This window comes from Aotus nancymaae, unplaced genomic scaffold (genome assembly GCF_030222135.1).
Source record: "Aotus nancymaae isolate 86718 unplaced genomic scaffold, 86718_ANA_hifiasm-v0.15.2.pri h1tg000029l, whole genome shotgun sequence".
NCBI lineage: Eukaryota > Metazoa > Chordata > Mammalia > Primates > Aotidae > Aotus > Aotus nancymaae.
In genome coordinates this window covers 2,658,903-2,685,470 of record NW_026988442.1, presented here as the reverse complement: position 1 = coordinate 2,685,470, position 26,568 = coordinate 2,658,903, and the positions used below count along the sequence as shown (strand labels likewise).

Genomic DNA, 26,568 nt, shown 5'->3' with positions numbered 1-26,568 from the left:
GTAACGTTAGCATGAATAATTAACTAGTATATTCAGTTCTACAAGATGGCTGTGCAATATTTTGTGAAGCATCTCTTTCTACACCATTTGTATTCATGGCCCTTCAAATATAAAATAAGTGAAATTAATGTATTGACTTCAAGAAAGAGTGAAACCTGTTACTGCTTTAATAAGTCCTATTTGAAATATAAATTTCAGTATGAAAAGTAAAATCTTGCATGGTTACCCTAAGCCCCTTCACGTGGTTAGGTGAAAATTCACAACATAATCATAATTAAACCTTGGGCTTGATTTATTCAGCATCCCTCAGGCAGGCACTTTTCTCCCTCAGGGTGAGTTGGAGGAAATGTTTATATTCGTTATTTGGGGTGTTTCCCAGAGCAAGCCCAGCTGTAGCCAGGTGTTTGCACACATAAAATCTGGCAGCATGATAACTAGAAACACTGATGTACACGCACTGTTTTTTAGTGAGATGGCCTGGCAGTGCCGGGAAGTTAGCCTCCTGGCTTCTGTCAGCAGGAATCAGATGAGGACCCTGAATCCAAGTGGCCTTCACTGTGCTTCATGACCCTGTGGAGTTTCACCCTCCAAGGGAAAAAACAGTTCTATGATTCATGACATGCTCTTATTCCTTACAGAATGATGAAATTGAGCCCGCGGCATTTACTTATGAAAAGTTCTATGAACTGACACAAAAGATTTGTCCTCGGACAGATATAGAAGATCTTTTCAAAAAAATGTAAGTTCCACTAATGAGGAAGTGTCATGTAAATATTATCAGTGTCCTTTTCGATTTTTAAAACATTTTTGTCCTATTTTAATATAGTATATTGGTAGTATTTAGGAATATCTAGTCAGGGTTACATTTTTCACCCCATAGTTTCTCAGTGTAAAAGTTCACTCTTAGTTTTTGAGAAACTTTTACGTACATTTACTGCAGCACCTGGAACTGTTTTTGCATTGGCTTTACTAACTAGCTACAATTTTAACCTGCTCCTTTAGGTATTAACCCATCATGTGAACTAACTAGATTCAATTCGGAATGTTAATACGTTTTTGAGAAGTTCATTCATTCCAATTATTTCAAATGGATGACTTACATGTTGTTTTTGAAATAACATCTTTTGAAAATGGTTAAAAGAAAAATAGAAAAAGAATTGCAGACATTTTCTATGACCTAGTGGGAGTTTTTCTTTCTTTTGTTGTTGTTGTTGGTTTTTTATTTTTCTCCCCTTATGAACAGTCTCTGGCCATTTTAAGAATTCACCACTACTTCAGGGTTAGAAAATAAGTTTAGAATTATCATCAACAAATGTCAACATGTAAATCGTACCTACTGTAGCATCATATACAAAAACTTACTTTTTCTAATAAATTTCTTTTCAGCAATGGAGACAAAACTGATTATTTAACGGTAGACCAATTAGTGAGCTTTCTAAATGAAGTAAGCTTTTTCATACATTAACTCCATAAAGTCTGTGTGCAGTGGCTTGTCTCCTCTGATGTCCTCATTGCATGCCTGCATCGTATGCCCTTATTCGCTTTGCTTCTGACCTGCTGATCTTTCCATTATGGCTCTACCAGGTGCAAAAATCAGCTGCCTCCCTGTGTGTTCATGTGCTTCCTTCACGTTGGCTTTGCACACCGCTTTTTGTTGGTTTCTGGCTGTTATATGTAGCTCTGGTTCTGTGTGTGTGTGTGAATTGTATAATATATTCATTTAAGTAAATATGTCTGTGTTTTTGCAAGATGGTATTTAAGATACTTTTTTTCTATTGATCTAATTAAATAGAGAATGGATTGAGTTTACTACACTGTAGTTGGATTCTCCATTGCTACCTTTATCTCATACCTTTGCATGGATTGGAAAGCTTTATTTTTGTCTTTTAATCGATTGCATGTAAGAAAAATATGTTGGCTTAAATGGAATATTTTGACAACAAGCAAAACACTTGAGTTCCTGGGTGAAAGCATCTTGAGTATTAGGCTAATAGGATTGCAGGTTAAATTTGTACTTTTTCTTTTTATAACAAGCTCAGAGCTAATTTTAGAATGTGATTCACTTAACAACCAAAACTGGTTGATTCAATTTGCTTAAGCACAATAGAAAAATATTTTAGAACAAGAAAAGTTTGCAACTTTTCTTACAACTAAAATGAACTGCTCTTTTCTTTATGCATACAAAAACGTTTTCGCTTCAGTGAAACCCGTCAGGACTCTTGTTAATCCAAAATGGAAAATTCACTTTTTTTTTTCCTAACACATTAATAAGAGTTTAAATGAAAGATGGACAGTATGCTTTTGTTTCAAAATAATTTAAGTTAATCATTCTACCACATAAAAAGAAAAGACTAGAAAAGACGGTATTGTGCCAGTTACAAGGTATTATCTTAAGATAAAAAGGCAGACCGTAATTTGCCACTTCGTAGAGACAAATTACATCTTCTTTTCTTTTTTTGTGAAGGTTCAGTGGCTTCAAATTTATAAAGGTTGCACTTTAGAAACTATGTTAACTAAAGTGTAAATGCACTGATGCAAGGAAGAGAAAGTACTACCCCACATATCAGACAGATGCCTCTAAAATAATCCTTCGGGTACAATACAATATTTATTTAAAACATTTCAAGTTTTTCCACTCCACTGGTTTTTAGCCATACAAATACAACGTTCATAATCTTTACCCAGATATTATCCACATTCTTCTGCCACAGCTGCTCAGAAGTTAAATTGCCTCGTTTTGTTTCTTTAACCCCTTCCCCCTCTTCTGCCTTTTGTTTTTTGGTTTCTTGCTTTGTTTTATGTCCCTCGGCTTCTTCATGCACTTTGGTTCATTGATCATCTTAGGTTTGCTAAGGTGAAGAGGAGATAGTTCAGTGTAAAGGAGAAAACCCACCACATCATCAGTTTGTCACTTTTTAAGACAAGGCCTCTTGTGCTTTTTTGGGATGAAGCTGACACCAGCCCTCTATTAAACATTACAGAGGCCTTAACACTGCATTCACTGTTCAAAGGAGGAAACAACTGAGGTGTTGAGGGTAGGTGCAGTATTTATAGGCTCTTATCTGATGCATTTCCTTTTATGGGTTGTTTTTGTTGGTGTACCCAATAATCAGTCCTGTAGTTCTTACAAGTCTAAGACATAACATTTAATTTTTTAAAAATATCATGAGCCATACTTTCTTGCTGTGGCATTCAGATTCTTTCTTAAGGTACTTATTATTTGTCAAGCTTTTATCCCTCACTATTACAGTAGACAATAGTTTTTTGTTTTGTTTTGTTTTGTTTTAGTGTTTCCTTCTACTTGTTGTCTCATTAACATTAAGGAAGTACCTTAAATTTTTGGGTGTGACTGATGGAATCAGTGCGATTCTAGATTTCTTTAGGTCATAGAGACTGTAAGACTGTTCAGGAACGTCTGTAGCCTTTAGTTTTAATCCAAGTGTCTGCCCTGAATTTCTTCCTTTTCTATCCTAGTGAACTCAACTGGAAGAACTAGACAAAAACATGAATGTCTGCTTGAAGAAGGCTTGTCAAACATAGAGAATATTCTGCCTGCTCCTTGCACCCCCTCTTTTGAGTCCTACCCTGGCCCCTCTTATATCTCCAAAATCAAAAACACCCCTTGGGCAGAACAACTTCAAAACATGATAACAAAAGGAGACAGAGAGAGCTCACTCAAGAAAGGAATGGGCATTGGAATGTAAGGGTCTATGACTCCAAAAGTTTAAACCTAAAAATGTTCAAAATGCCTTAGCCAGGTAGTCTCAACAAGCCAGTATTCATCACTGCATTGGAAGCCCTTGTGAAGGTTCCTTGTGAAGGTTCAGTGGCTTCAAATTTGTAAAGGTTGCACTTTAGAAACTATGTTAACTAAAGTGTAAATGCACTGATGCAGGAAACAGCAAGTGCGACTCCACATATCAGACAGATGCCTCTACTTTTAAATAATCTTTTGAGTACAATACAATATTTATTTTACTTGAAAACATTTCAAGTTTTTCCACTCCACTGGTTCATATAATGAGACCAAAAAAAGGGAAAAAAGAAATAAGCAAATCCCATAAACACTGGAAAGGACAAGGCCCTAGTTTCGTTTGCAGATGTTCATTGTCTACCCTGATATTAACAATTCAATGGAAAAACTTTTTGAAGTATTAGAGAGTTCAGCAAGGTAACCAGAGAAATAATGAGGAAAGCAAAAGCCTAGAGACACATACATGGCCACTAACCAGTTAGGATATATAGTAGGAAAACAAAAATCTTATTTATATTAGCAAAAGGCATGCTGGCTCCTACCATCTTCCAGATTGTAAATCTCTTTGCTCTTTCTGTGAAAGTTTTTATTCATACAGTAATGTGTATCTTCAGGGTGCTGCAAGGAGAGGAGCACCATGAAGAGTCCATTTTCTGCCTTGGTCGCCCTGTAGGATATAACCTTCTCCCTTTCCATGCAATCAACGCTAGCTAGCTTTTCAGTAGTAGCTTTAGACCTGACTCCTCATTGGCTTCTCAGTATCTCCTTGTTCGTCGCTCCCCAGAATGTGATCCATGGACCAGAAGCATCGGTACCCCTTGGGAGCTTATTAGAAATGCAGAGTCTCAGGTCTCACCCAGACCTGCTGAGTCAGAGTCTGAATTTAACAAGATATCTGGGTGATTTATCTGCACATTCAAGTTTATAAATCACTGTCCTAGTGGATTACTGGATTCCTCCCTGGAATGTTTAGTGTGAGTGGGAAGAATATGAGAGCGACATATACCTTCTGTTATTCTCCATTAAGAATTTAGCCATAGAAATCCACCACTCAGAGCTAAAATTTTTGCCACATCTATGCCTCTTAGTCTCATCTGGTGGACTGAGGGAACTCTTCTTTGTCTGTATCATGCAAATACCAAACTAGAGTCCAGGAGGGATAGCAGAGGCACTTAATGTGAGCTGCCACGCGGTGTGACACTACTACTAGCTCAATTGCGTGTATGTGGCAAGACTAGTTAAAATCTCTTAGCTTTGGTTAGTTTTACATCCCCTCTCCCTATTCCTAATGAGAAGCAAAATCGATTTTTAGTGTTACCTTCATTCTCTGTTTGACTTCTTACAAAGATGATAACTAGGGTCCTGCCGAATTGGGAGATGGGTGGAGGGCACGAGAGAGAGATCAAAATAAGGAAGAGAGGAAAAAGGTCTTAGACCACAGGAATCAAGAAGTAGGTTTACTTTCTTGTTGCCTGTAATCTTCTCCCACCTCACACATATCATAGGATCATATCAGGACTCAACCTGACGTCTTTCTTTGTGCAGTTGAAAGAATATTTTAAAAGGACCCATGATCTCTTTCCTTTTACAAGATCTTCATGCTTTAATGTACAGGCAAAGAGAGAGAAGGAGGGTATTTACTCTTATGAGTAAGCTTTTCATTGCCAATTATTCCTTTAATATTTTAAAAATATTATTTATGTCAACACTCATCTCTCCCAGTGCTACTTGGATTGAAGCCAGATGATGCGTCCTCTCAGTACCAGTGAGGACGTAATAGTGGAGCTCTGTTTATCTCTTCCTTACTTACTTGGACACAGTTCTGTCACCTATTTTTTTTTTTTTAGAATCTCATTTTACAAAGCACTGTATACCGTGGGGTGAATAACCTGAGTACATTGCTTCCCCGAATCCTGACTGAAAATTGATGGTTCCTCAGAGATGTGAAGCATTCACCTCACTGTGCTTGTGTCTGTGTGGAACTCCACTACAGCCTTATTACTGTGAGATCAGCTGGAAATCACCCTTCTCCTCTTGTTTTTTCATATGAAAATGATACTTTTCTGTCTCTAATACAAATCTTACACTTGTTTCCTTGCCTTTGGATTACTCAGATTGCTTCATGTTACCTTTTAGAAGCATGAAGATTTTAAGGAGAGCTGAAGATTGTTATCTAGTGGAGCAGAAGCAAAGACAAATGAAATTTCACATTGTCTGTGCTTCATGCTTATTTGCTGCGAATGTAATTTTCAGAACAGGGGATTATGATACATCCATTTTAGGAGTTGGTATTCCTGACTTTGGCTTCCCATAGGCAGGATGGTCTAATGAATGTCATACCCTCTGACTAAATTTTAATAGGGTTTAATTGGGAAGACATCTGAAACGCTGAACATTCTTCTATCCTTGTGGGACTTAGGTACTTTTCTTTTTACCGATGTGCAAACATGTTAAAACGCATACCTTTACATGTTAGGTAGAGTGATTCTTATACTTGAGCACATCAGAATTACTCAGAAGTCTTATTAAAAACACAGATTAATGGGTTCCACCTCAGGATCAGTAGATTCAGTAGATCTAGGGAGGGACCTGAGAATCTGCATTTCTAGCAAGTTGCCAGATGTGATGAGGCTGATGCTGCCATCCACAGATCACACTTCAGGCAGTACCTTGTCAGAATACACACATGTATGTATATTTTAAAATGCACAAAAATGTCTGAGTTCCCTCTCCTTTCCTAATTTTATCTCTTCTCTCCTGTAGCTGAATCCCTTTTCTCTCTCATTTTTTAATTCATATGGATTTGCCTGGTCTCCATGAGTTCAAATATTTACCAACAAACCTATTTTTAAATCAAAAAACTTAATTTTAATAAGGAAGAGAAATAAAGTGGCCAACTGTGAACATAACAGTGCTGAGGTTATCCATCTTCTTCCATAATATGATTTATGGAGATATAAGAAGGGACGTGCCTAGAAAGATGGTTTCTTTTGTTGTTGTCAGCTTGTTTGTTTTTAAAACAATGCGTTCTCACCAGAGGGATGGAGCGCCTTGTTTCCTAGAATAGTGGGCTCCATTGCATGATGGCATCGATTTCCTAAACAAGGTGTAGCATGCCTTCCCTTGCCTGGCACTCCATGATCCAACATACAATCCTCTTTCTCTGCATATCCCATAACTTTTGTTCTTGGGGCCTCAATGCCTGCTGTTACTATAACAGTTTCTGCTCTAGCATATGCATGGATGTGAGCTGTTGTGAGCCATAATTTCTTAGATTACAACAGAAGCATGCTTCATTGGGATAAACTGACAAAATTTGAAATTGATTCCTTATTAGTTAATGCTCTTAACTCGGTAGGGGAGAAAGGGGAACCAGAAAAGGCTGGGACCCATATGCATGAGGAAATGACATCCAAGTGCTCTGTTGGCCAAAGGCATTCATTCTGTGTATAGCTCACTTTTCCAATGCCCATTCTAAGACTAATAGGGAAGGGAAATCCATATGAACTTTAAACAATTGCTTTGTAAATACCTTTCCAACAGTGTTTTTCAGTCTGTGCATATATTTGGGTAAAGAGTTATCACCAAGGTCCTATTTATTGACCAGGTTTTGCTCACATCTGCTTACCTGTCTCTATTCCATTGAAGTTTGCTTTATTTATTCACGTATTTATTTATGTAAGGGATGACTAGAGATACAGTGCAGTCCTCTAATCCTTAGTGAAGAGTGAGGAAGACACACACACACACACACACACACACACACACAATCAATTAGAGCTGAGTCAGTTAGTAAATTAGATTTTTCATCATTGCTATGAAGTCAGGATGACATCACTGCAGAGACAGCATTGCTCCTGGTGTCTCATGTCATAGCAGGAGCTCCTTAGGTGTCGATTTGAAAAAAATAATGTCAACAACCTCTTAAGTCCCATAATCTTTCATGAGACTCTGCCCAGAGAATTCTATATTGTTTATAGCCTATAAATATCCTTGTGCTGATTAATTTTCATCATTACAATTGGTTCATTTTGAAAAAAAATAGTTACTTAAGAAAATGAAATTTGTGTAATGCCCAAGAAATCATGGATTGATACAGAAAGCTGTGATGAAAATGAGATGATGTTGTCCTGTCTAACATCAGGGTTTTTGTTGTTATTGCTTTTGGGGTTTTGGGGAGACACTTAAATTAGTATGTTATCTATTTATTTATTTGAACTATTTCACCTTAATTTTTATAGACATTTATGCCAAATGTCTTCCCTGTTGCATGGGAGCTGGAGGACAGTACAATTGGCATGCACACTGTATTATGTGTCCTTCAACTTTGAAAGGGGAAAAACGTATTCTGTCTCTCTCTAGGTCAGGGAGGTAACCCAAAAGTACTCCCAAATTTGGACTTTTGGAAGTATATTTTAAGGAGAAAGGCAGGAAGGCAGTGAAGTCCTATCTTGGTAATTATAAACCTGATAGTCTAGATATATTTTGTTTAGAAATTATAAACTTAGTACTAAATGTCTAATGCCTCAAGACCAAGAAATATCAACCTAAATGGAGTTATTTTCTTATCATAGCACCAGCGAGATCCTCGATTGAATGAAATTTTATTTCCATTTTATGATGCCAAGAGGGCAATGCAGATCATTGAGATGTATGAACCTGATGAAGATTTGAAGAAAAAAGGTAATAAACATGAAAAAATGATTTTTTTCTTTAAAACAAGAAATTATGCAGCTTTTAAAGTCTTCGTTTTTTAAAGGTATTTGTAAATGCTTTGGAACTTCCTAGAGCCATGGATTGATGACTGATTTTCTTTTCTCGCTCTTAAGTTTGTATAAATTTTTCCTTTTATCAGTGTTAGTCAATGCTGACCGAAGTATACTGTTAAATGTATTGTATTATTAAATACATTATTGTGATTTTCCCCATGTATTTTTTTGTATTAGGTTTTAGTATTGCATATTGCTTGAAATATAAAAACAACCAATACAGTCTCTACTTAGAATCTTTGAAAATAATTTCTATCATATAAAAGCTTATACCTTCTCTTTTTCTCTCTTTTGTTTTGCCAAGCCAAATAAATTTAATATGTGATTTGATGTGCCCTCTCACCTCTCATTTGACCTCTGGTATAAAAGATAAATACAATTGGTATGAAATTAAATGGTGAGGAATCACTTTAGTTAATTGCTGGTGTTTCTGGACCTTTGTCACTTTCAAAGAAACTTTGTAAACAAAGGGTTGTTCACTCAAATATTTGTCAAAGGAAAGGCATGGGGAGAAATTTTTAAATCAGTCCCACAGCAGTAAGAAACGCCTGCGGAATATGGAAGGGAGAGCTGGGGATACCTCAGCTAGAGCCTTTGGCCTTATGTCTCAGTGGAGAATGTACAGAGATGAATGTTCAGGTTCCATCTGTCCCATATGTCCATGAATCTCAAGGCCTCAGTTTCCTCCTTTTTAGAATATGCTTGTTTCTTTGTATCTAATGCCAGTGACTGTGGCTGAATGGTCTATAGGTTATCTGGACACTCTTTATAGATATGCCTGGCCCTCTACACTCCATGATTTCACCCCTGATATTTTTCCAAGCCCAGTATTTTTCCCTTTGGTTGCAGTTGTACATTTATACTTTCTGCTACGGATGAAGGTACCTATTTTAAGCAAGACTGTTTCATTCCTTCCCCCCTGTCAGTATTCTGAATATCATAATTCATTTCACATTGCTTATGATTACAACAAAGGGAGGTACAACTTGATAGAAAATCTAACACTTTGCAGTGGCAGGAGGTGATATGATTCTTGTCACTTCCCTATGACCTTTAGCTAGGAACTAGTCTCCTGGGCCTCAGTCTCCCTGCTTGTAAAGTGGTGGGGATCATGCAGTAATTTGGCTAGTATTTCCCTTCCCTTCCTTCATTCCTTGAAGTTTGTAGAGGGCTGACTGGGTGCCAAGCACTGTGCCAGATGCTAGGAATTCAAAACAGTAAGAAGGGTCCCCAGCCTTGAAGGCAGTTGCCATCTGTTTAAGGAGAAAGGCAAATGATTCAACAATTCCTTGGCAGTGTGATAAATGTCATGATTGAGGTGTGTCCTTGTTTATTTCCAAATTCTTTCTAAGATTTAAAGGTCTGCGAAGTGACCATTGACACATTTAAAAAGGGTAGCTTGACCATTTCACAAGCGATGAAAATTTTAAAGTCTGTCATTTTCAAGTGTGGGTGAGAATGTGGTACAAAGCCATTCTTGTAAACTTCTGGTAAGACCCTACATTGGTACAACCACCTTGGGGAATATTTTGGCAATAGTTTATAAAGTGAAAAATATACCTCTGATACAGCCCAGCATTTCTACCTCTAGATATGTATCCTAGAGAATCTCTCGTGTATTTCCTAAACTCTGGATGTCAGAGCGGCATAGTTCTCAGATCTCCGCTACGTCTGTACTCACTCAGTACCTGAGCTCATCCAAGCCAATAGCTTTACATTTCTTCTATTAAGCTCTCCAGTCCTAACCTCCAGCTTACACTATAGACCTGTAGTAGAACTCTCCATTTTGATGTCGAATGGGCATTTCCAATGTACATATATACAACATATTTTGATTCTTCCTACCCCTGGATCTGTTCCTTTCCAAGCCTATAAAATAGTACCATTATTTACCCAGTCAAAATCCTTGGACTCATCTTGGACTTGTTTCATTCTTTCACATCATATTTGGTTCTTTTGCAAAAATCTGTAAGATCCAACCTCAAAAGAAATCCTAAATGAATCACTTCTCACCATCTCTAGCCTTCCTGACTATCCAAGCCTTCATCATCCCTCTCTGGGCAATGCCTTCTCCTCCCTATTCAGTACAATCCAATTTATGCTCCACACAGCAGCCATACTAAACCTTTTAAAAGCAAATCTAATCATGTTATTCCACTCTTCAAAACCCTCCAAAGGCTTCCTAACACACTTAGAATAAAATCTAAAATACTTAGTGAGAACTAAAGCCCAACTGATGTAGCCTTTGGCTCCGTCTCCAACCTCGCTTCAAGCTACATTCTTCCTTGGTCACTTGCTCTGTCTTGCTGTCATGAATGATGGTGGCATGCACACACCTGCATCAAGGTATTTGCACTTGCTGATCCTTCTGCCTGGACTGGTGTTTCCTGGGTGTGCATGTGGCTTGCTCCTCACATATGCACCTGACCTCAGAAGGGCTTTCACTGGCCACATATTTAACACAGCATCCTGTCATTCTTTATCACCTTCCTTCCTGCTTTCTCTGTCCTTCTAGTACTTCTTTTACATTATATTTATTTGTTTACTTATTTGTTTCTGTCACTCATAATATGAAAATTTCATGAAGGCAGGGCTTACCTCTTTCTTCCCATTACAGCATCTATCCTGGTACTTCTAAAAGTACTTGCTCTTTATAATGAATGAAGGTGCCCAAGAAGAGAGGTATATAAATTTCTACTTTCATTTATAATTAGAAATGACCTAACTATCCATCAGCCAAATAATGGATAATAAATTATGACATATTAGTATATGGATTTCTGTACCTTCAGTGAAAAATCAGTGAATAAGATCTACCTATATAACTGGTATATAAAGACAAAAATAGCAAGTTGCAAGCCCACACAGTAGGATAGCTTTCACATAAAATTGTAAACAGTCCAAACTACCTGTTGTTTGGATAAATGCGTATGTAATAAAGTTGCAAAACCATTTTGGGAGTAAACACCAAAACTAGGATAGTGGCTATCTATCTGGTATGGAACAGAATTGAGGTGGGGACACAGGATGCTGCAGTGGCATCAGGAATTATGTATTATTTTAAATGTAAATCAAATAAGGCAAAATGTTGAGATCTGACCACACTGGTATAGGCCCACGGCTATTCATTATGCTATCATCTGTACACTTCTCTAAGCTTGAAATCAGTTCATAACTTGCAAGTGCTTAAATAAAAAGCTGAGGTTGTCAATGCATCAATCATTTATAAGTTGCATAAATATTGATTGTTGCTCCTGTAGTTACCACATGAGCCCTACCCCGTGTCAGAAAGGTATGATTGAAATGAAGGGTAGTTTTTGGGGCCACATCTTGATGACCACTATATACTCTCTCACCAGTCCCATATCCTGACTTTTAGATAAAATTGAAAACTGAATTGTTTAAATTCAGAGGTGCTATCATCTCCAAGAAAAATCCCTTTTCCAATTCAGTGAGAACAATAATGTCTTACAATTAATACATTTTCCATTTATAAAAAGCACCTCTCATATCTATTCTCATTTCCCATTATGATGATCTTGGAAGTCAGATGGGGCCAGTATTTTTCTCCAATTGATAGAAGAGGAAGCTGAGATCCAGGAGACAAAGGAGTGAGTGGCAGGAGCAGAACTTGATATGGGTCCCCCAGACCCCTGGTCATCATAGCTCCCTGTGCTGTGTTTCTGAACTTGAGGGACCATGTACATCTGCCATCTGGATGTAAAAGCAGAATGCCACCTGTTTGTGGAATTCATTATGTTATTTACAATGTGTAACTCTCTTATTTCATTCAAGTTCTGACAGATGAAGTTTCTTGGGAAAGAGACTATGAAGAAGTTTTTACTCTTCTAATTTAAACTGCCTCAACTTCCACTAATGAAACAAGAGATGTGCATCTTCAGAGCTACAAGTGCTACTAAGATGTTCTTTTTCCCCTAGGCCTTATATCAAGTGATGGGTTTTGCAGATATCTGATGTCAGATGAAAATGCACCAGTCTTCCTAGATCGTTTAGAACTTTACCAAGAAATGGACCACCCTCTGGCTCACTACTTCATCAGTTCTTCCCATAACACTTATCTCACTGGCAGACAGTTCGGCGGGAAGTCTTCAGTAGAAATGTACAGACAGGTTCTCCTGGCTGGTTGCAGGTGAGAAATTCAAGATGGCAATTTGTTTTTCATGTATGATGCTCTTCATTTTAATTTACTTTTCTCTGAAAAAATAGGAAATAGTAATTAGGATGAAAAGGACATTTGTTTATTCCATTTAATTGATTATCATGGTCATTTAACCTTGAGAAAAGAAGGATAATATTCCTTCCAGAAAAATCTACAGTCATCCAAAAAACTTTTTTCTTTACTGTAAAAAGACTTTTCTTTACTTCAAATTTAAAATATGACTCCCAAAACCACAAAAAAAGAAAACATGCATATTGTAAGAGGGCATGTTATTAACACCATGCTCTAACCAATTGAACTAACTGACCATTGATTAAAGGGCACTTGTAAACTAGCTTTATTTGATGTAAAAATTCAAAAATTTAGTTCTCTGAGAATAGAAATTATTGAAAATGGTTTTTGTTTTACAGAAACCGGCAAATATTTGAGTTTTAAAGAATGGCAAAAATGATGAAAGTGAAAAATAAGAAATGTAGTTACATTATGATTTTTTTCTTGGTTATCAATTAAACAATACTTTATTTTTAAGTCACTTTTTTGCATATGGAAATACATTAAAAGAAATTAACTGTGTCACTACTTCCATTCACATGCTTTCTCTGAATACTTGAGTATGAATCACTAAACACTTTCTGATATGGCCAAAGTAACGTCATCCAGCCTATCAAACTTAAAAGTAATTTTAATGTCATGTAAAACCCAGTCCACATTCATATTTTCCCAGTTGTTTCCCAATTGTCTTTTTTTAAAAAATTGAGACAGAGTCTTACTCTGTTGCCCAGGCTAGGGTGCAGTGGCATGATATCGGCTCACTGCAACCTCCCCTCCTGAGTTCAAGCGATTCTCAGGCCTCACCCTCCCAAATACCTGGGATTATAGACACATGCCATCACACCTGGCTAATTTTTGTATTTTTAGTAGAGACAGGGTTTCACCATGTTGACCAGGCTGGTCTCCAACTCCTGACCTCAAGTGATCCGCCCACCTTGGCCTCCCAAAGTGCTGGGATTACAGGCATGAGCCACCATGCCCAGCCTTCAAATTGTCCTTTATTGCAGCTTTGTCACAAGTAGGATTTCATGCAGAACTATGATGCTTATTACATTTCTTAAATCTCTTAATCTCACTCAGACAATCCCTTTATGATAATACCAACCTGATGAGAAGCATAATGTGGTTTTAACCTATATATGCCATGAAATAATCATGTTACTTAATTCAATTTTCTATTCTGTAAGAAAAAAAAACTTATTTTGATGTCTTTTTTTAAATTTGTATACGTACTATTTTATTGTAGTTTCAATATTGTGACTTCACTATGTCCCTAGATGTGTTGAACTTGACTGCTGGGATGGAAAAGGTGAAGACCAAGAACCAATAATAACTCATGGAAAAGCAATGTGTACAGATATCCTTTTTAAGGTAACTTTTAAAATTACACAGACTTTTCCAAACTCTGTGAAAATGTAGGAAATAGGGAGATGGAGAAGAGAAAACAAATGATCCATTTTCTCAAGAATTGTACCTTCATATTCCCTTCTTTCAGTCTTGCTGAAAAAGTCAAGACAAAGATCTTTTCCACTTAATGTCCCCTTAATGATACTGTTCCTGCTTTCAAATGGTGACTGTGTTATGCAACAAGGTTTCTCTGGCAGTGTTTACCTAGTTTTACTTACCTTAAAAACAGCCTCTCCTTTTGTTATCTACTTATTTGCTTATTTATTTTTCATTATTCCTAAAGGACTTCAAGGTGGCATAAAAAGATAAATAGAACACAGAGAATAAAATAGATTGTAAATAGGGCCTATAAGAATAAGAGAATAAGATAATGAGGTTAGACAAGTTTAAAAAAACGAGATTCTGTAGTTGACAAATGTCAAGTACAGCTGTCTGTCAGTTTGGTGTAACTCAGGATAGATGTAACACTGGGAGCAGCGGTTCTCAATTCCACTTACATGTGAAACATCACTGTGGGTATTTTCAAAAACACAGATGCCGCTGGGGGCGGTGGCTCACGCCTGTAATCCTAACACTTTGGGAGGCGGTGGCAGGTAGATCACTTGAGGTCAGGAGTTCGAGACCAGCCCAGCCAACATGATGAAACCCTGTCTCTACTAAAAATACAAAAATTAGCCAGGCCTGGTGGCATGCATCTGTCATCCCAACTACTTGAGAAGCTGAGGCAGGACAATCACTTGGACCTGGGAGGCAGAGGTTGCAGTGAGCCCAGATCACGCCATTGCTCTCCAGCCTCGGCAAGAGAACAAGACTGTCTCCAAAAAATAAAACAAAACAAAAACCACAGATGCCTAAATACTATGCATAGCATTTCTCTTAGCCAAGATGTTGGAGAGTTTTGACCAGCAATTAATTCAAGATTATGCTTCCTGATAAGTACCAAGAGTATATTCAAGTGGGAAGCCAAGAATTTGCACAGCCAGGAAGAATAACTAAATGACTACCTCAGCCATAAGGAATGTCTCAATAAAATATTTCAAGATTATCTAACCTTGGGCTTTATCGTTTCAAATGGATTTGCCTGCATAACTATTGTGAAATATTTTTCTGATTAACTGAATGATGAGATTTTTCCTTTAATTAGCTACAAACCAGCAAGAATTTGGGGATTTTTACCGAATATGATGGTCTTGTTGTAGAAGTGCTGGCTTGAAGCCTTTCTAAAGCTAAGCAGAGACAGAGCCAACCATCTAACGCCTCTCCTATTTCGTGGAGAATAATGAAAGGGAAGATTATGTTCATCTCCTTCAAATGTTGCTTTCTGTAATTAAGCTCTGTGTTATAGATGGGGGGTCCAGAACACTTCTCTGTTTTACTTACATGTTGCTTGACCAACTAGAACACCTTCCCCAATGACCTTTTCACCAGGCCAGTGGGAAACAAGGGATACTGCAAATGTCACATTAGTACACAGAGATCTATATCAAGTAATGAAATATAGCCCAAGACTGATTTCCAAACACATAGGAAAGTCAGTAAAAGCCTCCAACAATCCTTAGGTTACTGTCCACACTTTTCTGCACGAGGTGGGGAGGAGTCATACAGTAATCTAGAGTGAAAACTGTGCCAGAGATCACCTGCTCCTCGAGGAGAAAGGTGGACTCTGAACTCCTGGCTCGGCAGATTAACAAGCAAGAAACTGACATGCCATTTAGGTGACATCTTTTGTACATTAATAGCACCTAATGCTGGAGAAGTAAAAGATAGCTTTAAAAAATTGTCATTAACCATTAACCGCACCCAGGCTATAACTACAGGAAACTCAACTTGTAGAGGTATCAAGGTAGATGGATGTTCCAGGTCTGAATTGCTAGAACTGATTTTCTGAAAGACTCAAATAATAGTTTGTGAATAGTTTTAGGTGCCATAATTTTGTTGCTCTTTTCTTATTAGCATTTTTTGTCTTTAAAGGATGTAATTCAAGCCATCAAGGAAACTGCATTTGTCACATCAGAATATCCTGTAATTCTCTCCTTTGAAAATCACTGCAGGTACAATGATCCATTCTGCCACAAGTCTCTATGTGGTATTGTTTCCTAATCCCTAATGCCCACTCCTGCTCTACCTCTTTTTAAATAGCTGAGTAGTTCATTTTGTGAAGTACTAAGTTCAAATAATCATCCTGCAAGGATACCTACTCTTATGCAAAGCAAAAAACAACAAGAAAAGAAAAACAAAAGCAAAGCCACTCTTTCTCCCCCAAACCAAATCATTTTAATGTGTTTTAGAAATACTTGTTCCGAACAAAAGCTCAGAGATTGGGATACCTTAAAGTTCCATTGAGTTGGAAGATTTGGCAGTACATTTGAAGTCAGATTGATTAACTTGAAAGACATGTTTTATTCTTCTTTCCGGCTCTTTGTTTTGGAACAGACTCTCCTTCTCCTTCTTTTAAAATTATACCAGTTAAGCCAGTTAAAGTTTGTGGTACATCTCACATTAGCATTAAGAGGACAATCATGCATGATGCCGAGTGAGAATCTTTAATTGCCTAGGAATGGGTGTTTCTTATTCTTGGATGGTTAATGGGTGTTCGAATTTACAAATGCCACTTTTTTCTCTCCAGCAAATATCAACAGTACAAGATGTCCAAATATTGCGAAGATCTATTTGGGGATCTCCTGCTGAAACAAGCACTTGAATCACATCCAGTATGTATTTTTAGTAAACCATATTTCCAGCATGAATGGATTTGTTTAAAAAATTTCTGAAGGGTCAAGTAGTACTGGAGGACTAATGCTAAAGATCTTCATATTTATTTAAATTCTTTGATACAGAAAGCTTACATCGTGCTTCAGAGGGATGTAAATGAACATCTGGTTCAATTTAATTTGGAGGATCTTTGGGTTTTACGGTTTTTCAGATCTTAGTCTTAAAATTTCATAAAGCACCCAGGCCAAGAGTCCAGATTGAGGTCAGTTGTTCTCAACTTCAGTTACATGTTAGAATCACCTGCAAAACTGTTATAAACACCTGTGCCGGGGCCCCACTCAGACTGACTTAATTGATGCAGGGCCAGGCCTGAGCATGGTGTTTCAAAAGCCCTCCAGGTGAACTGAGTGTGCACCCAGGATTCAGAACCCATGGGAGCCTGGTGATATGGAAAGTGCCCTGAACTGATGTCACGCCATCCTGAAGTTCACGTTCCTAAGTCCAGAATACACACTTGGGCAATGTTACACATACATTTTGAACTTCGTTTTATACCTGCTAATTTCTTCATAAAGCAAAGGACATTAACTGTGCTCCATAGATAGGCCTTATGAGAGCTATGAATTCATTTTAATTGCATGCAGTTTTTTTGTATATACTCATTCTAGAGAGTTAATCACATTTTTATAAGGATCCATGATCTCCAAGAGATTAAGCTCCACAGTCACACGACGTTATGAGCACCAAGACAGCCAAGGAAATCGAAGTAGAAAGCCCTGCTATTGACAAGCAGCGCCTGATGGGCTCCAATCAGATAGCATGAGGTAGAGGCAGAAGAACATCACAGCAAATGACAGCAGGAAGGTGCTTTGTGCTACATGTAAACACTTTGCGTGGTTTAACAATGAGGTTCTTTTTAGAAGTGTGTTGAAAAAAATATAGGAGACAAGGATAACTGTATCCTTTGCCCCCACACCTTCCATTTTCTCTTGAACCTGAAGAAGCAGTTGCCGCAGGAGACCTGCCCATATCCTTGCAGTGCCTCCTGTTTCCCAGCACACCGGCCTGACTTTCCACTGTTAACATCCATAGCCTTTTGCCTGAGAGTGAGCTCTGGTCACTGGAGCCTGCTCTGCCACACATGAAAGATAGGCCAGCAGTGCCAGAGCATTATCACCCCCACTCCATGCTCCCTCCCTCCCGAGGTGGGATGACCCTGAGCACCTGCTCTTCGTTGCCTTCCAGGGTTTCCCAGCAGGATCACACTCCAGCTGGCTGCAGTGATAACTTGCTTGGTAACACACCCTTGATGGGCTGCCTGTCTTCTTTTTCTCACTTTCCCACGCCTCTTTGGAGTTTCCTCCCAAGTAGACTACCTGGTTTAAGAATTCTTGTCTCTGAGGCCGATTCTAAGGGAACCCAATCTAAGAAACAGCTCTGATTTATTTTATTTATTTTTACCTAGGCCCTCCATTTATTTTCCTGATTGGGTTAAGGGGATTGCTTTTGTAGAAAGATCACTATATTCTTAGTGAAGTGATGTGCACATACTGTTACCAGTTGAAAGGTGTCCAGGTTCTTGGCGTCTTAAACAAAGAATTGGGCACAATGCACAAAGCAAGGAAAGAATGAAGCAACAAAAGCAGAGATTTACTGAAAATGAAAGTACACTCCATGGGATGGGAGCAGCCCGAGCATAGGGGCTCAAGAGCCCCGTTACAGAATTTTCTGAGATTTAAATACCCTCTAGAGGTTTCCATTGGTTAGTTGGTGTCCACCCTTTGTTAATGAATAGGATAAAGTTACAAAGTCATTTACTCGGTGTACATCCTATGTAAATGGAGAGGATATTTCCTGTCATAGCGGAAATGTTTCCATTTGAGTTAGTTCTAAGAAGTCAGCATGAATAGGCCTTATGTTCCCTCCCTCCAGACCCAATTCTCTTTTGAATACAGGACAGGTGTTTTGGGAAGCATAGGTAACTTAAATGGGAATAAGACCTGCTCCCGGAGCTAAAGAGCTTTCAGCCTTGGGAGTAGGAGCAAGACACAAATGTGAACACATAACTAGAAAAGAAGATGGCCTGTGATGCGTTATTTGTTGGAGGTATCCTGATACAAGAGAGATCACTGTGGAATCGGCCAGTTATACCAGGCTGCTGGAAGGAAACAGCATTTCAACAAACAGTTTTGAGGCAAGACAGTCTTATAAGTGGGCAGTGCCTTACGCATAATAAGTAGTGTAAAAGCAAGTTTTGAAAATGAATGGATGGGTGGAAGGGTGTGTGGGTGGGTAGATAGAGAGATGGGTAGAGGAATGGGGAGTGGACGACTGTCTAGTTGGACGACTATCTGCAAAGGAGGTGTCCCTGTATGCTACAGAACCATGTAGATCAGAAGTGGTAGCATACAGGGACACCTCCTTTGAGATACACATCTAAGCAAATGATGCTATAGTCAAGTTTAGATTCCAGTAATTGGAACAACTCCCTTCTTGATTCTCTTATCAAACCCACAAAACCACAATGTGAAGTGTTGAGGGTTGGGTCAGCCTACTAAGCAGATAGGCTTACTGTACAGCCTGACACCTGGGGGGCCCTCTCACTTGGGAAAGCCAATTCTGACCCCAGCTGTCACAATTGTCCCTTGCACTTTACCAGATACTTAAAAGGTGCAAGGCCTTCAAGGGAGCAGGAATCCCTATCCCGCATATCCCCAGCCAGACCCCTGCTCCCCATGGGAGATTGGAGCAGCTCTGCAACACCTCTGGAGACTATGTGGATTTTAAGTTTGCAGCGCTAGTCTAAGGGAAAGTTGAATGGGTGTGCTAATTTGGGGAATGAAAATGGAAGGCTGTGCTGCCTGCCATCTAGTGGGAGTTGGGTTGCATCACTCCCAGGCCTCCTAGGCTCCTCCTGGGCTGGGAAGGAGAATAGAGAAGCACAGCCCTTCCTTAATTCAGCTCTTCCTGTTTCTCTCTAGCTGGAACCAGGCAGGTCTTTGCCCTCCCCCAATGACCTCAAAAGAAAAATACTCATAAAAAACAAGCGGCTGAAACCTGAAGTTGAAAAAAGTAAGTGAAATACACACATACATAATGGAAGCAAACTACATAATGTATGTGGACATTTCAGCTGTTTAGAATTAAAGTTATTTTAAAACCACTGATTTTGGGGGGAAAGGTGTAGGGTTGATGTTACAGGTACTTTTCAGAGCAAGGTTGCCACATTTCAACTTAAGTTTTAATTTCCACATCAATTAATTCATGCAGTGGGAAAAGCATATTTATAAATTCATATGCCAGAATTTGGAGGGGGCCCAGGGAAAACTGAGAGGAAAGTAGAAGACACATTTTAGAATTTCTCAAGATATAAGGAACCAGCATTTTATGATTTTATACACTCTAAAGTCCTCACAAATTTTCCTTTTCAGTTTGCCCCGTGCTCCATGCATATCCGGGGATACTAGACACATATGAGAATGTGTGACTGTGTATATGTGTGAATAGAGAGATCGAGAGACAAATGATTTTACATAGACATGTTTTCTTTTATTCTCCCAGGATGTTTTCCTTGAAAATATTTTCTTTCAGAGTATATCTTAGTTCACTGAAGTAACAATATCAAATATTCACGATTGCACTGCATTTTCCCCCAAGTATTCTAAATGAAAATTTAAAAATTATGTTAATGACAGTTTATTTTTATCACAAAAGCAATAATGCCATAGAAAAATCAAGACAGTGAAAAATGTAAATAAAAAAGCACTAACATGTATTATACACATATTCTTATACTATAGATACATGTATGTAATATACATGCTTAGATGTAGACCCACATTGTTAACATAACAGATTATATTAACTATATTGATTTTTAATTTTTAAAACATAACCAATTAAGTATACTTGCATTAGCAGAATATAAATCTACACATTAACTTTAATCCTAATGTATGAAACACTACACAGAATTTAATATGTATTACATAGAATTGTATGCACTTATTATAGCATGATTTAACCGGTCCCAAGTTGATGGATTTTTCACTGCTATAAACAAGCTTGAATGTTATTTTGTATGTTTGTGCAACCTTCTCCTTGGAATCAGTTGGTGCAATTAGAGTTGTGCAGCCCAAAGCATATACATACTTTATATTGTGATACAGTTTGTTATGCTTTCTTTTAGGAAAGTTGTACCAACTTAGACTTTCACCAGTCATAGATGAGAGTGCCTCTTTCCCACCAATAACCTTAGTGCTGGCTGTTGCCCATTTTTAAATGTGTGTCCAACTCATAGAAAAAAAAATGGGTACCTTAGGGTTTTTTTTATTTGTATGTCTTTAATAACTAGTTTTTTGCATATTATTATATGTGGTTTGTCCCTACATGCTTTCCCATTTTCATTATTTTGTTTATCTCTATCTTTCTGACTTATAAGAAGAATATTAATCTTATTTTGCCTAGTAGGATATAATCCTAGTTAAATCCATTGCAAATATTTTTTCCTGAAGTTTCACTGCTGACCTGCTTGTCTACTTTCTACCAGTTCCTCATGACTGTTCATGAACCTTGGTCTGTGCCAGATTCCCCCGATTATGGGCTTTTGTTATCTAGACTTAACTCCTTCACAAAGACTGAAACTCCTCTCAAACCTGGTGACCAGAATTTTAGGCATTTCACCCAGCGGTTCTTCAGCATGTATATATAAGGTAGTAGTTGCAGGTTTCTTACAAGGTCAAGACCACCAGGAATGGGTGAGAGCGTGATCACTGCTGAATTGTAGGAACATAGCGCATTGGTGCCTGAACAATCTATTTTCTCTCCCTTTTCGTGTCCTCCTCCTCAGTGTCGATCTCAAGGCCTAGGGTTTGTACGTTACCTAGCATCCATCACCACCTCTTTGCATGTTTTTGCTAACAGAACAGCTGGAAGCTTTGAGGAGCATGATGGAAGCTGGAGAAGCTGCCTCCCCAGCAAACATCTTAGAGGATGATAATGAAGAGGAGATCGAAAGTGGTGAGCTGTTTGCTTTTTTTTTTTTTAAGTTACACGCTTCAAAAATACTTTTTAAATAAGAAAACCAGGCTGGGCACAGTGGCTCAAGTCCATAATCCCAGCACTTGGGGAGGCTGAAGTGGGAGGATTACTTGAGCTCAAGAGTTCAAGACCAGTGTGGACAACATTTTTGTAGAGATGAGACCCCATCTCTCAAAAAAATAAAAGAAACATTAGCCAGGCGTGATGGCCTGTGTCTATAATCCCAGCTACTGGGGAGACTGAGGCAGGAGGATCCCTTGAGCCCCGAAGTTCAAGGCTGAAGTGATCTGTAATCGCACCACTACATTCCAGCCTGGACAACAAACTGAGACTTTGTTTCAAAAATAAATAGGTAAGAAAACCAGGAATTTCTTTCAGAAGACCCTTTTATATAATAATGCTGTTTTAATTCTTAATAGTAATATTTTGGTATTCTTGGTATTTTGCCAAATACTTCCAATTGTTTCTAGCTACTAAATATTAATAGCTTTGTCATCTCCCTTCCTATTGGTCATTCAGCTATTCAGCAGAAATTCATAGCCAGAGAATCCTTGAAGCACTTGCTGTAGTAGGCAGAGGAAGGAATATAAAGAACATTTGGAGGCCGAGGCGGGTGGATCACGAGGTCAAGAGATCGAGACCATCCTGGTCAACATGGTGAAACCCCGTCTGTACTAAAAATACAAAAAATTAGCTGGGCATGGTGGTGCGTGCCTGTAATCCCAGCTACTCAGGAGGCTGAGACAGGAGAATTGCCTGAACCCAGGAGGTGAAGGTTGCGGTGAGCCGAGATCGCGCCATTGCACTCCAGCCTGGGTAACAAGAGCGAAACTCCGTCTCAAAAAAAAAAAGAACATTTTGTAATCCCTTTCTATAGACAAAAGCATGAACTTCAGTCTTGTTAATGATGACAGTAGATAGGCAAGGAATGTAAGAGACCTTGAGGCAAATGATTGGTTTGTCTGCAAAATGTGAACTAGAAATTCAAAGCCAGTATTAAAATTTCAAGTTCAAATTCCTTCAGATAACCAGCTCACCAGAATTATCTCTGTGTTGCTAGATAGTTTTAGGAAGGCAGTCTTGCTTAAAATATTTGAATATGCGCTATTACCTTCTCTTTTACTTTGATCACATAGCAACAATCATAATGTTCAGTTGTAAATGGGCCATTTGAGAGTTTGGGGATGATTTTAGAGAATTATTTGCTCATTACATGTCATGAGAATTGATGAACAGAATGACTAGGACTTGCATTGGTTACACAATGCCTTGGATTTATATAGAGGCATACCTTGGAAATACTGCAGATTCAGTTCTAGACCACAACAATAAAGTAAATATTGCAAAAAAGTGACTCACAAGAATTTTTGTTTCCCAGTGGATATAGAAATTACATTTACACTGTACTGTAGGCTATTAAGTGTTCAATAATAGCATTATGTCCAAAAATGTACGTAACTTAATTTAAAAATATCTATTGCTAAAAATGGTAACAATTATCTAAACCTGCATCAAATTGAAATCTTTTTGCTAGTGGAGGGTCTTGCCTTGAGTGATCAGGGAGGTAGTTGCCAAAGATTAGTGTGGCTGTGGCAATTTTTTAAAAACTAAGACAACAGTGAAGTTTGCTGTATCAATTGACCCTTCCTTTCATTAAAGATTTCTCTGAAGCATGCAGTGCCATTTGATGACAGTTTACCCACAGTGGAATTTCTTTCAAAATTGAAGTCAATCCTCTCAAACCCTGCTGTGATGCTTTCTCAACTAAGTTTATGTAATATTTTAAATTCCTTGTTGTCATCTTAACCATGCTCACGGTATCTTTACCTGTAGTAGATTCCACCTCAGAAACCATCTTCTTTGCTCATTCATAAGAAACAACTCCTCATCTGTTTATTTCATCATGAAATTGCAGCAATTCAGTCCCATGTTTAGGCTCCTCTTCAAATTCTAGTTCTCTTACTCTTTCTACCACCTCTGCAGTGACTTCCTTTACTGAAGTCATCCATGGGAGTCTTCCATACTCCTGTGAACATTGTTATTTTTCCCTCTCGCCATAAATTGTGAATGTTCTTAATGGCATTTAGAATGGTGAACACCAGAAGCTTTTCAGTTTACTTCACCCAGATCCATGGAGAGGGCTCTCTCTTTTAGGAAAGTTAGACATACAGCTAAACATCCAAAAGCTGGAAGAATTAACTAACCTTATTCAGGATGCCCTAAAAGACTCCTGACTGTGGAACAGACTTTATAAGTGACTCAGTTGCATGTCTAATCCATAGGTTTGACATTACTCCCAGAGAATAGTTGTAATGACTATACTTTAATTCGTTTCATATGGCAGGGAAGGTCTAGAAAGCTAAGATACCTGATAGTACTCAGTTGATCCTTGTTATGGTCATTTGTTACTATGCAATAAACCATTCCCAAATTTAGAGGCTGATAACAACACCTTATTATTTTCCGTCATAATTCTGTGAGTCATCTGGGCTCAGGTTGGTGGTTCTCCCTTGGGTTTCTCATGCTTTTGTCGGCAGATGACATCTGGGGCTGACAGGTTCCCTTGGGCGGGTTATCCAGGATGGCTCGTTCACATGCTGGCAGTGGATGCTGGCTGAATGCTGGGAGCACAGCTGGGCCTTACTGACCATAGTACCCCTGTGGCCTCTCTCTGTGGTTTGGGCTTCTCACAACACAATGGCTAAGTCCCCTGGATGGGACATCTAAGAGCCAGTGTCCCAAGAGGCAGGAAGCAGAAGCTGCACAGTATCACTTCCTCTATGTTTTATTCATCAAAGCAGTCTCAGAGCCCGTCTAAGTTCAAGGGGGTGAGTGAGTGATAAGGAGACGTTGTATACGATCACAGAGGAGGGAGGATGTTATGGCTGCTGTCTTTGGAAAATATAGTCAGCCATGATGCCTACTATATTTTTTCACATTTTTGCAAATAATAAACCTAAACAAGATTTAAGAAAAATATATCAACAGAAATATATTTCAAACAATCAAGAAAATACTCCTAAGATGGAAAAAAAGATGACTACTCAGTAATACCAGTTCCTTTCATTTAAGTTAAATTTCATAGATGGTAATTAAAGTATGTAAGGCATTACTGATCCAATAATCCAGTAAAACAAAATCCAGAAATAATGGAATAAAGTAACAAGAAAACAGTGTTAATAATAATAACTACTACTATTGTACCAACCAGTGGGCCAGGCGGCTTACATTACAGCCTTATCGAATCTTTATACAGCCTGATGAAATAGGTATTCTTACACCAGTTTTTCAGATGAGGGAACTGAAGCTTAGAGGGGAAACATATTTTGCGCATGTTCTCACGACTGGCAAACAGTGGCACTAAGATTCAATCCCAGAGTTACCTGATTCCAGGGTCAAGGCTTTTTGTACCTTGTAGTACTGCCCTTTCAATTTACAGGAATATGCTAAAAACATAGATATGCAAAAATACTTTTTTAAAAAGGATAAAGAATATAACTCATGAAAGTCAAAGATGTGATGTTTCCTAAACACACACAGTCATCTAAAATGAGCGTTAGTATGACTTAATGTATTATTCTTAAAGATACTTTCCCACCATCTACACGCATTTGTTAATTATTCCTCTAGGCAGAAAAATATTTACCTCTAGTTATTCCCATTTTATTCCAAAATATACTTGAGATTTTGGCTAAGTTTTAACAGAAATAACCAGATTATTTAGTATACAAGTAGGAAAGTACCTAAGGACAGAATCATCCACCTGAATGGCACAAGGCTCCTGTTACACCTGTTACGTGTATGATTCTTAGGTTGCCTCAGTAATACGTGGCTTTGGTTCTGGTCAGCCCATTGGCTATAATTACCTTAGTGCTACTGTATGAATCTACTATACATGTGTGACAACAGTCTCTAATTTAAAGACACCAACACAGCAGGCAAGAGGAAACCAAGCATAGCTGAAGAGGGAAGGCCTGCCTGGAGGCTGTAGAAAATAGAAAAGCCTTTCAATCAGTGAAAGCAGGTGCTCAGGCATTAGGCTGGATTTAGATTCAGAAGGACACATGGCTCCCAAGATAGGAGACAAGCAGTGGGAAATACCAAAATTGTGTGTGGTTATAGGTATGTCCGAGCACACATACACACTCAGGAAGTGATCATGTATTCATACAATTCTCTTAAAATAGTTATTAAGTCTCTACCACTTGTTTGGGGCACGCCCCTTGCCTTCAAGTAGTTTATATTTGTATGGGCAGTTTAGATGTAAATGAAATGAAAATTTAATAGTGACATGAGAAGTTTCAAAATCTTGCTTACAGACTGTAGGTCATGAAAACCTAGTCCTGGAAGAATTGTGCTAAGAATTCAGGAGACAGGTGGATCCATTATCTTGCTCTGTGATTTCAGACAAGTCAAATCATATCTCTGCATCTGTTTCCTCATTTATAAAGACCGATGCTAGATTAGATTATTTTAAGAGTATAAGTAAAGGCAGATGCTGGATTCGATTATTTTAAGACGTATTCTGGCACCCTTGTCACTTTTCTGGACCAGTGAACACAGTGTGTGTGCTTTCTTTCACTGACTAGACCATGCTCCAGGGACACCAGCTTTATTTGGCACCCACTTCCACTTCTCCTCCTACCTCAGCCTGA

General features: G+C 38.3%; 1 protein-coding gene across 4 annotated transcripts in view; it reads left to right on the top strand.

Moving 5' to 3' along the window:
* The window catches only part of PLCB4 (phospholipase C beta 4), a 159,098-nt gene that overhangs the window by 62,591 nt on the left and 69,939 nt on the right, over positions 1–26,568 (top strand). For all 4 annotated transcript variants that reach the window (XM_012455426.3, XM_012455424.3, XM_012455427.2 and 1 more), the window contains exons 8-16: positions 639–739; positions 1,387–1,444; positions 8,329–8,437; positions 12,463–12,673; positions 14,032–14,125; positions 16,133–16,212; positions 16,788–16,872; positions 19,855–19,945; positions 21,797–21,892. In XM_012455426.3, the coding sequence (XP_012310849.2) occupies positions 639–739; positions 1,387–1,444; positions 8,329–8,437; positions 12,463–12,673; positions 14,032–14,125; positions 16,133–16,212; positions 16,788–16,872; positions 19,855–19,945; positions 21,797–21,892 (925 nt within the window). The remainder of the gene's footprint in view (positions 1–638; positions 740–1,386; positions 1,445–8,328; positions 8,438–12,462; positions 12,674–14,031; positions 14,126–16,132; positions 16,213–16,787; positions 16,873–19,854; positions 19,946–21,796; positions 21,893–26,568) is intronic.